Genomic DNA, 17,011 nt, shown 5'->3' on the forward strand with positions numbered 1-17,011 from the left:
CTACAGGATTGGGGCAAAGTGGCTGCAAAGCTGCCCCATGGAAAAGGACCTGGGGGTGTTGGTGGACGGCCAGCTGAACATGAGCCGGCAGTGTGCCCAGGTGACCAAGAAGGCCAACGGCACCCTGGCCTCTATCAGGAATAGCGTGGTGAGCAGGACTGGGGAAGTGACCAACCCCCTGTCCTTGGCACTGGTGAGGCCTCACCTCGAGTACTGTGTTCAGTTTTGGGCCCCTCACGACAAGAAGGACATTGAGGTGTTGGAGTGTGTCCAGAGAAGGGCAACGGAGCTGTGAGGGGTCTGGAGGACACGTCTTATGAGGAAGAAGGGAGGGAACTGGGGGTGTTTATCCTGGAGAAGAGGAGGCTGAGGGGAGACCTTATCACCCTCTACAACTACCTGAAAGGAGGGGGTACAGGGGTGGGGGCTGACCTCTTCTCCCTGGGGACAAGTGATGGGACGAGAGGAAATGGGTTCAAGTTATGTCAGACGAGGTGTAGATTGGATATCAGGAAACATTTTTTCACTGCAAGGGTTATCAAACATTGGAAGAGGCTGCCCAGGGAGGGGGGGATTCGCCATCCCTGGGGGTGGTTAAAAAAAGGGGCAGATGTGGTACTTGGGGACGTGGTTTAGAGGTGGTTTTGTCAGGGTAGGTTAATGGTTGGGCTTGATGATCTTAAAGGCCCCTTCCAACCTCAGCGATTCTATGATGTGACATCTCTTGTGTCCACTTTGGGGCAAGTACCCTCAGTTACTGCCCTGTACGGCACGAAGAGAAACCCACAGCGCCGATGGTGGGGGACTTTCACGCGAGGACGGCGCTCAGGGCTCACACGGATCTGTCTGTGCACAGTAGCCTAAAAATATCCCATATCTTAATTCCATTTAAGAATGAGAGCTCAGTGCGTGTGCTCCAGGCTCTTCAGGATGGTCAGAATCCACCAATTTTCTCGGTATTAATTAAAATTGACAGGACTTAATTTAGGACACTCAGTCGCTCCTTGTAGGTTTTGGAGAACTGTGGCAGCTAAACCTGACAAACCAAATCACCTCGTTAATCTAGACATAGATGCAACCACCTAAAGCTAGCAGGGACTTAAAAATAAAAAATAATCAATGCAACCCAACTCTTTCCAGCTCGGTGTCATACCCAGTACCTCAACTAAAATATTTTTGCAGGAAAAAATGAATAATCTGTCATCTTACATAACCCAATTTTAAACAAACCGCAGCAATTCAGGATGCACAGGCGACTGAAAATTGAGACATCTTAAACACAGAAGCAAAACATTTTCTCTCCCCAGCCCACGGTTTCAGGATACCTCTATTTAGAGGTAAAGAAAAATAACGGCCGAGATGTTCTGTTTATTTGGTAGGTGTGTTTAATATCACTCCACGGAACGCGCTGAGCGGCTGCAGAGAAATCAAGCTGGGGCAGGGAGGGGGAATTAAACCCGTAACACTCCCTGGCACGATCCGAAGACGCGTGTGGTACGTTTCCAAAGAATAGCCCAGCTTTCCCGTTTCCAGCTCACGCTGCTGGAACAATCTCGCAGCCAAAGACCGGCGAGGGAATTGAAAAACCTGGGATCAATTTAAGGCTCGAGCACGGCTTCCTGTCCAGCTCCGTGGCTGAGTCCCTTTGTTCCTCCTCTCTTACACACGCAACAGCAGAAAGGGTAATTACGGAGAAGATGGGTTCATTAGCGGCAGAGGCAGTCACGCACCACCGTGATGGGTAACCGGCTGGCTAAATCTTAAAAAGGGAAATATTCACCCCGTTTTGCTCTACATCATGTCCCAGCTGCAGCATCTCATAAGCCAGATGAGTTATTTTAAAGGCAATGAGAACGACGAGGCTCGGGAGACGCGGAGCTTCGTATCACGCTGGCAGGAGACACCCCATGTCCTGCCAAGCCAGACACAGCTGACAAAAACCTCGCTGCTGTTGGGGAGCAGTAAGCACAAACCGAAAGACGACCCCTTACCTCTCTCTGAGGAAAGTGCAGCAAGCATCTTTGATGTTCTGCAGCTGAAGGAAACTTGCCCCCATCAGCAGAGACTGGACGTTCTGCTGATCTATGGCCAGGTGACCGTTGTAGGCAAAGTTGATCAGAGCCTCAAGCGCACTAAAAAAAAGGGGAGAAAGGGCAGAATATCCACTGAATTCGAGCTAGCATGGGACCCTACTAACAGAAAAACCTTTTCTAGTGCCAGTCACACGGAGGGTGAGCTTGCAGCCACAATGTCCAGGCCCGTGGAGCACTTGCGGTCCCCTCTGGAGACCCTCGCTCGCATGCCTTGGGACGTTACCTGGGATCCATCCCCTGCATGACAATCTCGTCCTGCTTGCACTCCATCATGTCGTTGGTGAACATGGCGTGGAAGTAGGGGATAGAAGCTGCCAGCACGATCCGGTGAGCGCTGAATTTGTGGTCCCCTACCTAAAAAGAGAGAGAGAGAGAAAAGGGGAAAGAGGAAAGATCAGCACCATCCACCACCAGCCGCACGGTCCGGATGGTTCACTGTAGCACAGCTCTGCCAACCCAGCAGCAACCGAGGGCTGAAAGTTGGAAAATTTCCATTAGCAAACAGGACGGCAGCCTGTCTCTCAAATTCAAACTTTTGAACCCAATTTCCCAGCCTCATAAGCCACCATAAGTGGTCAACCAGGCAAAAATAAAACAGTATTACAGCTCAAGAGCGGGGCGTCTCCAGATCGCTAACAGGGAACGGCCAGGTCCACAGAACCACGTATTTACACAAATCAACTCCGTATTCAACTGCGCGCACAGGTTTCAAACCCAGATCTGCTCTCCCCAGCTGCTCGGCGCAGGAAACGCTCCCCCGTGGCCCCGTTTCGGATAACACGTTGCCCCTAACAGCTGGCAATCGCCGACCCCGCATCACCCGGCTGATCCCAGGATGCCCTGAGCACAGCCACGAAGGCTCTCCACGAGTCCTAGACGGCAACGATTCTGCAGAACTGAAAGCCGGGTGATGCCCGTTTCTTCTTCCTTAGCCCTTCCTCTGAACCGGTGACCGGCTTACAGGTTAAATCCCACGCCCTTTTTCTTCTCAGGCACCCATCAGATACCTTCAGCTTACGCTCACAGCCGCTCACCTTCACTGTAACCTAGAGGATCACCCCGGCTCATCTTCTGTAAATCTCTGCAGGTTCACTTTCACCAGCTCTGCTATACCCGCTCACATTTATATCCTCTGAAGAACCTTCCCGAGCTACAGAGCGAGGCTTGGAAGCGGCTTCTCGCGTCTGATTCCAGTTCTCACTCCTGCAGACACTACACAATATTTTATCCTTTTCAGAATTACGCAGATCTTTGCTCCGATTACTTCTCTCTGTTGGTTCAGAGCTTTTTCCCCCCCTAATTTCCAGGCTAACCTGATTCACAGCAGTCTACGCCCATCTGAGCTTGTGCAGAACCGCCCTTTTCCCCCCCACTTCAGCAAGATTTTCCCCATTTGAGCTTTGTTACGCCAAGACAAGCTGGCACAGCAGGTCCTCTGCTCTCCAGGTCATCCAAGAAGCCCTCCTCTTCTCCTCTGCGCTTCTCCTCAAGAAAGCTTCATCGCCCTTTCACGTCTAGGCAGCTTATTAACAAAAACGTTTGCATTCGGGGTTTTCACCGTTCCCTTGCAGCGCCTTGCCCTCTCCCTCTGGGCCCAGAGCTCTCTCTCACCCAGTAAATTCAACGACGTGCTGGGAATTTAGAAAGCAAAATTACAGACACATTAAAAAAAAAAAATCCCGAAAAAATAAAAAAAAAAAAAAAAAAAAAAAGAAAAGCAACCAAAAAAACCAACAAAACAACAGGAGAGGGGGATTGGACCTTAGGGAAAATGCATAAGCAAGCAGTAGGAATTTCCCCCCCCCTTTTTTAAACAAAAGCATACTCAACTGCCACAAATGCTGTTACAAGATCTTTTTTTTTTTTTTAAAAAAAAAAAAACCAACCACCAGCTTGACCACGCAGCTGCTGGCCGTGCGTGCCTGCCTGCACGCCGACCGGGACTCGCAAACATTTAGCTCGTGGTCAGCTCGCAGCGCTGCGTGCCTCGGCTGCACGGGCACGTCTGCTCTGCCCGAACCTCCCAATCGACAAAAATCGTGCTGCAAACATCCAGTCAAACGGCTTCCAAGATTTGCTCCAGCCTGGAAACGGCAGGATCGCTTTTGGAGAGCCTTGCCTCTGTCCTGATCAGCTTCGGTGTGCCCACGCTGCCCGCTGTGCCCGGATTACCCCGCACAAACCCCGCTGATGCGGATTTTGCAGAGTTCCTGATGCTCAGAGCAAAAGCAGCAAGTGAAATGGTACACGCTATTAGAGCTCGTGGAAAAACACCTCAAATATATACACGTACGGCGACTTGTTAGCTCAAGATGGGTAAAGCCCAATATAAATCTCTTCTACCGACCCAAAACCACGTGCAAAACACCCCAGAGGCTCCAAGACTCGAGAACTGTGCTACAAGCACCGGCAAATCCTCTGCTGCTCTCTTCCCTACTCTGCTGACTCGGTCACTGATTTATCTCACGCTTTAACTTCACCTCCTGTGCCGGCATCGAGCAGAAGGAGACGAGCTTCCGAGACAGCCGAGCAGGAGCCAGACCATGGTGGGGAGAGAGGCAGGAATAAAAGGGCTTGCTTGGCAGACGAGGGCTAAGATGATGTTCCAGGAGAGAGAGGGAAGAAGCAGAAAAAGAATAAGGTAACGAAAGCAAGGGGATGGATGTTTTATGACAGCGAGCTGGTAAGGACAAGCATAGACTCGTGGAATGGTTTAGGTTGGAATGGACCTTAAATATCATCGCGTTCCAACCTTCCTGCCATGGAAGTTAAGACAAGAGTTCTACCAGCGCTACAGCAACAAGCACTGGATCACGGTGCGGACAAAATCATTGGCAGCAGCATCCTTGTGCGCACGCAGCGGGATGGGGAATCTCCGGTGAGAGGAGTGGAGACTGGAAGGACTCGCAAAGGAGCCCACAGTCAACGAGGGGACCGAGCTCAAGGTCACAAGCTCGAGCTCCGTTTAAGTAACGAAGGTTTGCAGAGCAGGGTTCCCCACCCTGACTTTACGCAGCCGCCGGCAAGCGAGCGCCAACTCTCTCGAACACAAGATGTTTAAAAATACTTATAAATACACTGAGGTTAAGGAGAAAAGCCCGTAAAGAGGAAGGAAGCCATTCAAGAACCTGCGCACCCCCTGAAAGCTGACAAAACCTCACTGTGTCCACGGCTGCGGGGTTTTCATTTCCTTACTCCGCAGGGCCGGCTGCCAAGTCAAGCACACGTGCGCACGAACAACTTTGCTTCTGTTCGTCTCCCCGTGCGAGCTAGTGTCCGAGGCGCTGCTCGGGAGAGAAGCACATGAGGCACAGGATCAAGAGAAGTAAATAAGGAAACTCGGGCGCTGAAGCTCTTTGTTTGGGGAAGGGCTGAGAGAGTTGGGGGGGGTCTCAGCCTGGAGAAGGCTCTGGGGAGACCTTAGAGCCCCTTCCAGTGCCTAAAGGGGCTCCAGGAGAGCTGGGGAGGGACTTTTTACAAGGGCATGTAGTGATAGGAGGAGGGGGAATGGCTTCAAACTGGAAGAGGGGAGATTTAGATGACATATTGGGAAGAAATCCTTTCCTGTGAGCGTGATGAGCCCCTGGCACAGGTTGCCCCAAGAAGCTGTGGCTGTCCCATCCCTGGAGGTGTTCAAGGCCAGGTTGGACGGGGCTTGAAGCAACCTGGGCTGGTGGGAGGTGTCCCTGCCCAGGGCAGGGGGGTTGGAACGAGATGATTTTCAAGGTCCCTTCCAACCTGAACCATTCTATGATTCTCTGAGAGGTTTACATACGACCTGGTTGACCGCGATGACTAAACTCGCTGCACAGCCTGTCCGCGTTCCAGCCCCGAGGCTTAGAAACGCCAGACCTGCTCGGCAAGCTCCGACGCTTCCCGGCCGTTCCTACCCGGCGGATGAAGCCACTCCACCAGCCATGCCTGCAGCAGCTCCTCCTGGCCCAACCTGCCGCCAGGGAGGAAGAAACGCCGGCAAAGCTCACAAAATGGGTCTCATTATTGACATACCTTAGCGCTTTAACTCTCGTGCATTGTACACAACACCCACCAGCCTGCGATGTCTCGCACAGATCCAGCAGAAGCTGCCGGAGGACTCTGGTGTCTCGGTGGTAGGACCTGTCCTATCCTTGTCACCTCCCCAGCTCCTTGCTGCCACGTGCGGAGAAAGGTCAGCGTTACCAGGGTCATTTCAGAGCTGGGGGACGGGAGCCACTGCTAAAGCAAGAGATGTATGCCCACAGATGAAGCCTGGAGCACAAGAGACGTCCGTCCCTCGGTTAAGGGCAAAGGGCTGATTAAAAACTCCAGGCTATTTTCTTTCATGCAAAACTCATTGCTTTAAAATGGGTTGTTTTTTTGTTTTGTTTTTTTTTCTGAAAACGTTTTCAACTAAAGGGTGGAGGACGGCAGTGCTGGGAGTCACCGAACAGGAGCACCCAGCTTCTGCGGGGAAAGCCCTTCTTGGGTGTCTCAAAAGTCCCAAAACACAGAAAAGCTCCATTTTTGCTTGAAAAAAGGCACAAGAACGAGGCCCCGTATCTCTAAAATGCTGAAAGACATTGTGGAGCCTGGAAGGAAGTCAGTCCAACTGCAATACTTACTTTGGTTTAATCTCCCTCTTAACTACAAGACGTGTTTGGATGAGTGTTTCCATCCAGGCAGCGCAGAGCGCGGTTGAGCGGGCAAGAAAAACATTTTAACCGACTTTCGTTTCCACCCAAACGCAATTTGCCAAAAGTCACAGCTATTCAAATGTCGTTTCACCTTTTTAAAAATAAGAAGCAAGTATTAAAATTGAATAGGCACCTGTTAAAAATGATACACCTGCTTCAAACGCATACAGCGATCCTCTAGTTACGACCAAAGTTAACCTTCTAACTAAAGCTAACAGCAATTTCAAGAGCAAGGTTATATTTACTCAAAACAAACAAGTCTACGGTGTTACCCAACAATGAGGAAAAAGCCCTCTGTTTTGGAAAATAACTGTAAAGTACTAAAGCACCGCCAGCTTGAAGTTTATTTTTAAAACAGATTTAGTTTTAAAATGGATCTGTGTGTCAGATAGACATCTACACCACAGTTACATTCACTGATTTCCGTCAGGATTTGGAGTGGTGTTCCTCAGGGGTCGGTACTGGGACCAGTGCTGTTCAACATCTTTGTTGGTAACATGGACAGTGGGATGGAGTGCACCCTCGGCAAGTTTTCCGATGACACCAAGCTGTGTGGTGAGGGAGACACGCTGGAGGGGAGGGATGCCATCCAGAGGGACCTGGACAGGCTGGAGAGGTGGGCCCAAGCCAACCTCATGAGGTTCAACAAGGCCAAGTGCAAGGTCCTACAGCTGGGTCGGGGCAATCCCAGGCACAAATCCCGGCTGGGTGGGGAATGGCTGGAGAGCAGCTCTGAGGAGAAGGACCTGGGGGTGCTGATTGACCAGAAGCTCAGCATGAGCCGGCACTGTGCGATCGCAGCCCAGAAGGCCAACCGGATCCTGGGCTGCATCAGAAGTGTGGCCACAAAGATGATCAGAGGGCTGGAGCCCCTCTGCCGTAAGGACAGGCTGAGAGAGTTGGGGGGGTTCAGCCTGGAGAAGAGAAGAAATTCTCTCCTGTGCATGCGGTGAGCCCCTGGGGCAGGTTGCCCCGAGAAGCTGTGGCTGCCCCATCCCTGGAGGTGTTCAAGGCCAGGTTGGACAGGGCTTGGAGCAACCTGGGTTGGTGGGAGGTGTCCCTGCCCAGGGCAGGGGGGTGGAACTGGATGAGCTTCAAGGACCCTTCCAACCCAAACCATTCTATGATTCTATCCAGCCTGCTATGCCCTGGGATTTCCCACCCCTTGAAATGCTCACCAGTACTGCTCACACTTCCCTCTCCGCCAAGCACAAGGTCAATCAGCGTTTCCAATGTCCTTTGCCAGTGCTGCATTTCTCCATGTGCCATCGTGCTGTCACTCTTTGGGCAGCGGTGAAGGACGATGGCACATAGACAGCCACCGATAACGTCACCGCTGAACCAGACAAATACTGTCCACAACAGATTTTAGCACCGTTCAAGAGTCCGCGCAGAGCTGAAGCTTTCCACCGCATTCCAGTTTCAGGGATGCGTCGCCGTGACCTCACCCCACGATGGACTGCCACCAAATGGCCTCATTATAAATAATACACCCGGTTATTGCAAAAGCAATAATTTATAGTCATTCAGCAAGATTCCTGACAGGTTAATGAGAGCTGTATCATCGCAGGGACGAAATACCTTGTGTCTGGGCAGCACCACCCTTCTGGCTCCGAGCCGCTCAGCAGCTCCAAGGGACAGGATTGTTCCCCCAGTGCGGCACTCGCCCTTCGTTAAGGAAAGGTTTTCACCTTGGGGAATGCCCCATTTAACAAATTAACTGCACTGGGGGCGACCCTACACAGGCAAGGCAGGGTTTGAACTAACCAGAGTTCGTTTTGGTTGCCGACAGAGAGAAATCTCAGTTCCCCACTCAGGGCTCGACCTCGTCCCCGGTCCCCATCTACACGTGGGGCGCAGCTGGACGGCGCAGCTGAAGCCACGTAGTTCCCAACCACTTCCCTTGCGCCGGTGATAGCACTCGCCCAACCTCGCCGTTCAGGGAAATAAAAGAGAAATAATCTGTGCAAAAAAGGGAATAATTTTCTGCTGTCGTAGCAGGGGAAGGGGGAGGACTGGGACCGGCCCCCATCGGCAGCGAGATCCACAGAGCTGCATCAGCGAAGAGCTGATCCACGCTGCGATCGCCACCAGCTGAACGGAAACTATTTCCTGGTACCCGACAAGACAAAACCTGCGATTCCTTTTTTTATTTTTTAATTTGATTTTTTTTTTTTAAACTCGCTCCTGTAATGATAGAGGGCCCTCAGGGAGATTTATAACTTGGGATCTCTGGTCTAGAAGCTATCATTATGTTCATACCATCAGCACTTAATGGCAAGTCCCGAAGGAACAACTAAATTTCTTGCTGCAGGCGAAGGACGATACTTGTTCTTCCTGTAGAGGATAAAAAATAGTTCTGAGGATGAGCACACAGCACATGCCCCCTCATCCTTGCATCTTCCAATTCAAAAAGTGTTCCCTATCTCCAGTACCAAATGATCTCTCTGTCTTCTGACGAAATAAATATGCTTTTCTATACTTGATGGAGTCACGCTACGCTCACGTAATGCAAAAGTAAAACGAGTTCATGCTGTTCTTGATATCATTCCACCCTACCGTCGACAGGTTTCCCCTTTGCTCAAAATCCACCACAGTCCTGCCCACTAATTCCAAAAGTGCCAGCAGAATATTAAAAGAAATATAGAAAAAGCTTTGTCTGGCTGAGAAAACCCCCATTTTTGTCCTCACTAAGTGCAGCCGGCAGGGATAGTCTGCTCAGTTCCTGTTTTGATTTTACAGCGCAGCTCGAACTTGGCCGTGCAGCCTTTGGAACTGCCTGCTCTTTCCATCCATATTTGAGAGTTGTCTCCAAAGAATGATTTTCCTTTTTGTTTTATAATTATATACTGCTGCATACACCCCAGGACTGAGGTATCCAAGGGGCAGGATGCCGCCAATCCAGAGAGCAGGCGTCTCCGACAGCAGCAGGATCCTGCCAGCAGCAGGATTTTATTGCCTACCTAGCGTCGCGGGGCAAACTGCCGAGAAACCTCCGTAAGCCGGCGTGTCCCTCAGTATTTGGCCTCCCTCGCTCTGTGTCATCACGGGATGTGCGTCTAAACCAGAGTCTCGGTTGGGGATTTCAGCTTTCAGCCAAAGGTGGAAGCTCTCGTTTGCAAGAACAGACTGTTTCGTGGCAATGCCTGCGATGTTAGAGAAATCAGGCGCTCCTGTCGAGTTAAACACAAATCAGTGCATTTATCTTTTGCTTTTTGAGCCTGGAGTTCAGGACTGTTTCCAGGCAGAAATGAAATCACCGCAAACTTAATCATATCCACATCGCTAAGACAGAATTAGCTGTTCGTGCTCTTGTTTATACAAGCACCAGAAAGAGAAATATCCCAGAACCTCCACATCGGCAAGCTCACTGGGAAGAAGCTCGAGGATAAGTCCTTCAGGCGGGACTATTGCCCCTTTCACAGCCTGAGCAAACCAGCTTACCTTTCACAACATTTCCACCTTTATGCAAGGATGTGCTATTTTACAAACATATAACTTTAGGGGCCTTTGTTTTAAGGCAAAAGATACTGTTTACCAGAAACAAGGACAGAACTCCTGCTTGCAAAGCATCCTTTCTGACCACAAATATCACAGGATTCCCTCCCAACACGTTCTCTAGACGCGTAATAAAAGGCATGCTCTCCCTTACACTCCTACGTCCACAAAACGTTAACGAGTTCCAGGGTACAGCAAAGCTTTCTCCGTAGAAAAATAGTGTAGGTGTAATAAAGGCATCTATTGTTTTCACGACATCATTACGCTGCAGAGCTGAGAAGTCTCTCGAGCTCTCTGCTGCAAAGATCTTCTCCAAAAAATACATCTTTCCTGACATTCAAGACACAGAGAGGCCACAGTAGAAATTAAGCTAGAGTCCAAGCCGTTGTAGCAACGTTTTGCTAGGCAGAAGATAATGGAACCGTAAAGTTTAAGAGATCTTGTATCAAATCTCAGAGATTCAGATAAATACCCTTCCTCCCTATCCGCACCTTCCCACCCAAATAGTAGCTGGACGAGACGCGAAAGAGCTTTGATCAAACTTGGCATGTGCAAAACCAAGAGACTGATCCCATTAAGTCCTACATCCTCCTGGTCTAGACTAATTAGGATCCTGCTGACATAATGGTAACTAATTACTCTGAACCAGAAAAGACATCCCTTTCGCGTGTACAACACGAACAGACGCTCCCAGATAATTCACTTCCAATTCAGAGGAACTGACCCGCTTTGCTGGACCCCGGTCTCCCAGTTTCCTGTGGGGACAGGGGCAAGGAACGCATCCCGAGGGGATCGCCTCCAGCCCTGCCCTCCTGAAGGACCAGCAAAACCGAAGTTGAGGGTAACTCAGCAGTTGAGGGACCTCCTGGAGTCCCTCCTCTTCACAACAGCAACCCCAAATCTCTCCTGTACCCCGACAACCCCTATGGCAACAGGGAGAACACCCAACCTCTGCTCTTAACTCATCCCACAGCATCCCGCTTCCCAACGGGGAAGAAGTACCTGCCAGTGCCCCTGCCAGACACCCGGTTAAACACATCCAGGTCACCGAAGCCCACCTGAAGCTGTAGGACAAGTTTTGTTTTAAGAAATGCAAATAAAAACCAGTGCAAGTGGGTTTGGAAGGCAGACGGTAAAGCCTTTTCTCAACGCTCAAAGAAGCCAAGTGAAAAGCTTAGCGCAGAAATGTGTGGTTTCCGCTAACGCTTCAGGTTTAATGTCTTCATAAAGCACTATAAATACTCGTCTTTTATATAAGTGGAACAGCATTTACGCTAGCTGAGACCTCGGGTGAAAAAACAAGTCCAATTGTAATCCAAAGTAGCTCATTACTACTCTATGACAAGATTTAAATAAGATCCTTAACCTAAAGGTCTCGTGTGCGCAACAGATTATCTGTTTGGTTTGTTGTTTTTTTTTTTAAATCTATCAGCTCCTCAAATAAAAAGATATTCCCTCTCCCACCGAGCTCATTTTCCTTAAGGATCTCACAAACGTGCTCAAACATCCGCAGAGCGGCCAGGCACGGGGTTTTCAAGGACCCTGCTGAAATTACGCAGGCAGCCTAAGCTGTCTGGAATTCCACTTATCTGCCACGGCGGGACAAAGGGAGGCTCCTCCACCTCTGCGTCTGCTTGGCAGGCAGCAGCTCTCTGGGGTGCATCTGCTCCAGTTTGGAGGGTTTCGAGTTAACAGTCTGCTTTGGAAAAAAAAACTGGGATTAGAAGGGGAGAAAAGCCAACAGGACTATCACCTACGAGTCCCATTCGAATCGTACACGAAACAAACAATATAACCTCTCCACAGCGTGGAAGTATTTTAACTGGCCAGGCTCGCGTTAGCTTTTTTAGCGATTTTTCTAATTAGCCTTGGAGTTAGTCATGGAAATATGGCATTCGAGCGATTCAAAACCAAACGAGGAGCAGCAACAGCGAGAGGAGCTCCCATTAACTTCGCTCCTTGAGGATTCGGGAAGGCACAAACCTTCTCTCCTTTGACAGAGGTTCCTCCAAAATCGCTGGAGGTGCCAAACTGGCACTCAGTTCTCCTCCAGCTCCGAGCGCAGCGAGCAAGAGCTATAAAGACGTTTGTTCCCCCCCCACCCCCGCCTTGAATTTATCAATGAAGAAACAGGACGAGTATTGCTTCCCTGTTTTACGGAGTGCTGCAGTCCGCAGGCTTCCAGCAAGCTGCTGCCGCGTCCCCAGAGAGCACTTGTACCTCGGCCTGAAGCAGAGACGCCAACTCCAAGAAAACAAAGCTGCCCAAGCAGCTTTCATCTCGAGAGGATATTTGTCTTCCAAAAAAAATAAAAAAAAACCAACCCACCACAACCTACCAACAACGCTCAGGAAGAACACAAATACCGAGGAGCTTCTTTTCCGCGATTAAAAAGCAGAGCAGGATCTGCAGATCGGGGAATAACACCCCCGAATACCTGCGCTTGTCGGGGCACTGAAATTCTTCGCGCTTTTGCAGCGTTTATTTGTGAGCTCGGAAACGCTTTGAGAACACACACACAGAGCAAAGAGACTGCAAATCTAGTGTAAAATAAGTGGGAAAGGTTCTGCTGTGCTGTTGGGTACAGGAAACCGAAGCAATGAGGCCCCAAACCTTTAATGCAGAGCTTTTCTCATCCAGTGAGCGTAGCGAGAAGCTAATTAATTTCTACCAAGAAGGTAAAAATCAACAGCAGTGCTGACAGTAGAAATAACTGAAGACTTCCCAGCTCATGTTTAAACAGCGAGCGATGCTAAGGGTGAAATTCTCCGGGGAAGTGCGGAATAGTGGACCAGCAGCATGACAGCACTGCAAACAAGGCAGCCAAAAAACAACCCCAAAAACGCCCTAAAACGAAGAGAGCCTGAAAGAAAATGCTTTATATCCAGCTTCTGGGGAAAAAATAGGTGGTTGCAGAAATCAAACCTCACGGATTTCATCCCCAAAACCCAGCCTGGGGGTAAACCGCGACAACATCTCACCCATAGTAGGTGGCACCCAAAGATGTCGCGACGGCAGGTTCTGCTCCTCGGCCAGAGACACGCAGCACGTTAAATCTGAACCCATCCCTAGCACCTACATAAAATTTGCCACGCGCAGCCCATTTCAAGCCTGAGAAACGCAGACAATTCAAACTTCAATCCATCACTGGAAGCCCCAGTTTGGCCCCAGACTCGGGTAAGGGGAGGTACATGGAGAAGGGCTGCTGGGGAAGGACTTTTTACCAAGGACATGTAGTGATAGGAGGAGGGGGAACGGCTTCAAACTGGAAGAAGAGAGATTTAGATGAGACATTAGGAGGAAATTCTTCACTCTGAGGGTGGTGAGCCCCTGGCGCAGGTTGCCCAGAGAAGCTGTGGCTGCCCCATCCCTGGAGGGGTTCAAGGCCAGGTTGGACGGGGCTTGGAGCAACCTGGGCTGGTGGGAGGTGTCCCTGCCCAGGGCAGGGGGGGTTGGAACTGGATGATCTTCAAGGTCCCTTCCAACCCAAACCATTCTATGATTCTCTGCTGGTTTTGCTGGACGCCCCGATTTCAGCACCTGCTATCAGACCTCAAAGCGTAGAGTCCAAAAGTGAAAACTAAATTTGAAATAAATCTACTAGTCTTCAAACCCCTTGACGCGTCCATATTTGTAGCCAAAAGCCTCAAACCCCACCAAATTTGGGGGGGGCGGGGTGGGGAGGGAAAGGTAAGGAAGCTTCCCTTCTGCACGCTTGATGATTGTTCCCGGCTTGGCGTTGCCCCGTCACAAACCATCACCGTCAGTTTTGCCAACACCACCAGCATCGGATGAGGAGTGAAATTCAAGTCTCACTTGGAGGACGTTTCCATAATATTACCCTGCTTAAGTTAAAAAAAACGCAACTCTTTGCCAGTTTAACTGGACAAGGCCACGCTGAGACACAATCTAGCGATCCTGAGAGAAGACAGCAGCAGCAGATATTCGGCTTTAGTAAGCAGAATTCCTACTTTCACCCGTGGAAAATAAACTAACCACAGAATAAGGTGTTGCCTCCTTGCTTCCCTCCTCCCTCCAGTTTACTCGCGTTTGTTTCTACCAAACCATCCTAAAATTATTCTTTAAGTAAACCCTTCAGAGAGCCGCCAAAGGGAGACTGGAAGGACAGATGCCCGTGATGGAACATCTTCAAGAAGAGCTCTGACCTGCAACTATTTAAGAGACAGGAATAGAAAAGGACCTCTCAAATCCACAACCATCCGCCCAGGAAAGGAGCTTTGGCTCTCGATGAACGCTTCCCTAAGCCGCTGGAAAGACGCACAGCTCGCTCACCGCCTCGTGAAACTTCGTTTTCACATGGGCAATCACGAGAAGCAGCGACAGATTTCCCTAAGCTGGGTTTGAATAATCGGAGCTCCGAGGGAGCCGGTCAAATCAGCACTTCTTGGTTTTAATCGTTTCTAAACCCAGGTGCCATCCGCTGCTGAGGCAGCACCGTCTCCCGCAGAGCGGTGGGAACTGCAGCGAGACGGTTTCTGAGAAAGGAGAACAAATTCTGCCCCTCCTATTTACTGAATGAACGCTCGCCCGCCTTTACGAGGGGAATAATTAAAACAAACAAACGAGAGTACCGACACTTCCTAACAATTTTAGGCCTGTTTGTACAGCAAACACTTCCGTGGGTTGGGAGAATCATTTACAGCCATTGACCCCAACGTTGATATCGCTAAAGGAGCCGCTAAAAAAAACCCTGAACCGTGCTGCAACAACGCTGCTTGTTCCCATTTCAGCTGCGAGCCTGAACGCTGGTCACATCAGGAGGAATCCAAATTCTGGCCCAAAACGGTGTTTGGCGTTTTTTTTTTTATTTTATTTTATTTATAGAGGCGACAGCTTAAAAGTAGTAGGCGTGAAAAAACAGCACCAGTGGCACAACAGGCGTCAGGACCCACTACGGTCTCCTTCGGGTATTGACTTGAAATGCTTCTCGGTGCTTTTCCTACCTTCATTTTGGGTCAGAAGTATTCAAACGCCGTCCCTGCTAGACAACTCCCTCGGCAGGCTCCCGCTGCGCCGCAGTGGATGTAGAGCTTCGCCAATGCCTGCGGAAAGCGTTCCCGAGCAAGGTCAGGGAAGAGCACAGTTTGCGTCAGCTGTGTCCAAGGTGGTGAACCGATTCAAAGCCACCTCCAAAGCCGAGCTAAGAAAAATGACTTCTTAAACATTCAGCAGCTAGAGAAGACACCCTGTACTGAACATCGGGGAAGGAAAGGCTTGGCTGGGATTCAGCAGGCTGCGTTAATTCAATCGCCACGGGACACGCAGGCACCGGGAAACCTGCCGTCAAGAGGCAGAAGCGGCAAAGAGGTGGGATATTTTGACAGGACGACTCAACACAACAAGAGGAATCAAACGGGAAAAAAAAAAAAAGGAAAAAAAAGTACTTTGGATTCTGAGGCTGCGTGTGTACGAGGGAAAGCCAGACTGTTGGAACCAACACGGAAACACACTGGCAGCCCTCTGCCAAACGTGATCTCTCTTCAGTATAACAGAGAATTAACCAGGCAGTGGAGAAAGTTAAGACTCATTTTAAGAATGATGGTGACACCTTTCTTAATAGATTTTAAACCTCCGTAGGGATGAAAAGCTCTGCATCCTCCCCAGATAGCAACAGCCCCTGGAATAAAATATAATAAAAGGTGAAAAGAAAGCAGGGTCAACACGGTGGCCTCATCCGTAAAGCTGCCCAGCGCTGTCAGGGCGCTCGTTCTGCCACCTCCTTCAGCCCTCAAGACTTGAAAAGTTTCCCCACTCCGCCACAGAAGATATACAAAGTGAGAGAAGCAAGATTTTTTTAAAAAAAAAAAAAAAAAAAAAGCAGCACTTTGCTACAATAAATGTATGGGAAAACTTATTCAAAGGAGTTCTGCAGAACAATGGTCAGGCATTTATTTGAGATAAGGCCGGGGTGATATACCTCATCGCTATTGTCTCCCTCCAGACCACGCAGAGCAGCCCAGTCCCAGCGAGAGGACGTGCAACCTGCTCACTACCCCGATTCCAGAGATGTGGGACTCGCAGGACCTGAGAGTCATCTTCCGCAACATGAAACCACCTCAGACACACCAACACACAGTTTAAATCTAACAAAATGACGCTTCCATCACAAACCAGTTTTGTCACAGAACTCCTCTAGGTTACCTATGGCCTTCTACGGTGGAGTGACTGCGTCAGCGGGCACAGGAAGAGCTATGGATGTCATCGGGACTTCTGTAAGGCCTTTGATGTGGTCCCCCACAACATCTTCCTCTCTAAATTGGAGAGGTATAGGTTTGATGAATGGACTATTGGGTGGATGGTGGTGAATTGGTTGGATGGTCACACCCAGAAGGTGGTGATCAACAGCTCAATGTCCAGATGGAGAGCAGTGGTGTCCCTCAGGGATCCGTACCGGGACAAGTAATGTTCAATATCTTCATCAATGACATGGACAGGAGGATTGAGGGCGCTCTCAGCAAGTTTGCGGACAACACCAAGCTGAGTGGTGCGGTGACACACCTGAGGGATGGGATGCCATCCAGAGGGACCTGGACAGGTTGGAGAAGTGGGTCCGCATGAACTTCATGAGGTTCAACAAGGCCAAGTGCAGGGTCCTGCAGCCGTGTTGGGGCAACCACCACTGTCTGTCCAGGCTGGGGATGGAGGGATGGAGAGCAGCCCTGCCGAGAAGGGCTCGGGGGTGCCGGGGGGGGAAAAGCTGGCCAGGACGCGGCAAGGTGCGCCGGC

At 50.1% G+C, this 17,011-nt stretch overlaps 2 protein-coding genes across 2 annotated transcripts in view; one reads left to right on the forward strand and one right to left on the reverse strand.

The window, feature by feature from the left end:
- The window catches only part of KLHL18 (kelch-like family member 18), a 28,953-nt gene extending 12,633 nt beyond the window's left edge, over positions 1-16,320 (reverse strand). The window contains exons 1-3 of the mRNA XM_009888675.1: positions 16,279-16,320; positions 2,317-2,447; positions 1,992-2,132 (exon numbers count right to left, since the gene is read on the reverse strand). Of these exons, the coding sequence (XP_009886977.1) occupies positions 1,992-2,132; positions 2,317-2,447; positions 16,279-16,320 (314 nt within the window). The remainder of the gene's footprint in view (positions 1-1,991; positions 2,133-2,316; positions 2,448-16,278) is intronic.
- Positions 16,321-16,931: 611 nt separating this feature from the next.
- KIF9 (kinesin family member 9) overlaps positions 16,932-17,011 on the forward strand; it is a 34,163-nt gene continuing 34,083 nt past the window's right edge. Inside the window, exon 1 of the mRNA XM_009888676.1 lies at positions 16,932-17,001. Within this exon, the coding sequence (XP_009886978.1) occupies positions 16,932-17,001 (70 nt within the window). The remainder of the gene's footprint in view (positions 17,002-17,011) is intronic.

This window comes from Charadrius vociferus, unplaced genomic scaffold, assembly GCF_000708025.1.
Source record: "Charadrius vociferus isolate BGI_N301 unplaced genomic scaffold, ASM70802v2 scaffold277, whole genome shotgun sequence".
In the NCBI taxonomy this organism is placed as follows: Eukaryota; Metazoa; Chordata; class Aves; order Charadriiformes; family Charadriidae; genus Charadrius; species Charadrius vociferus.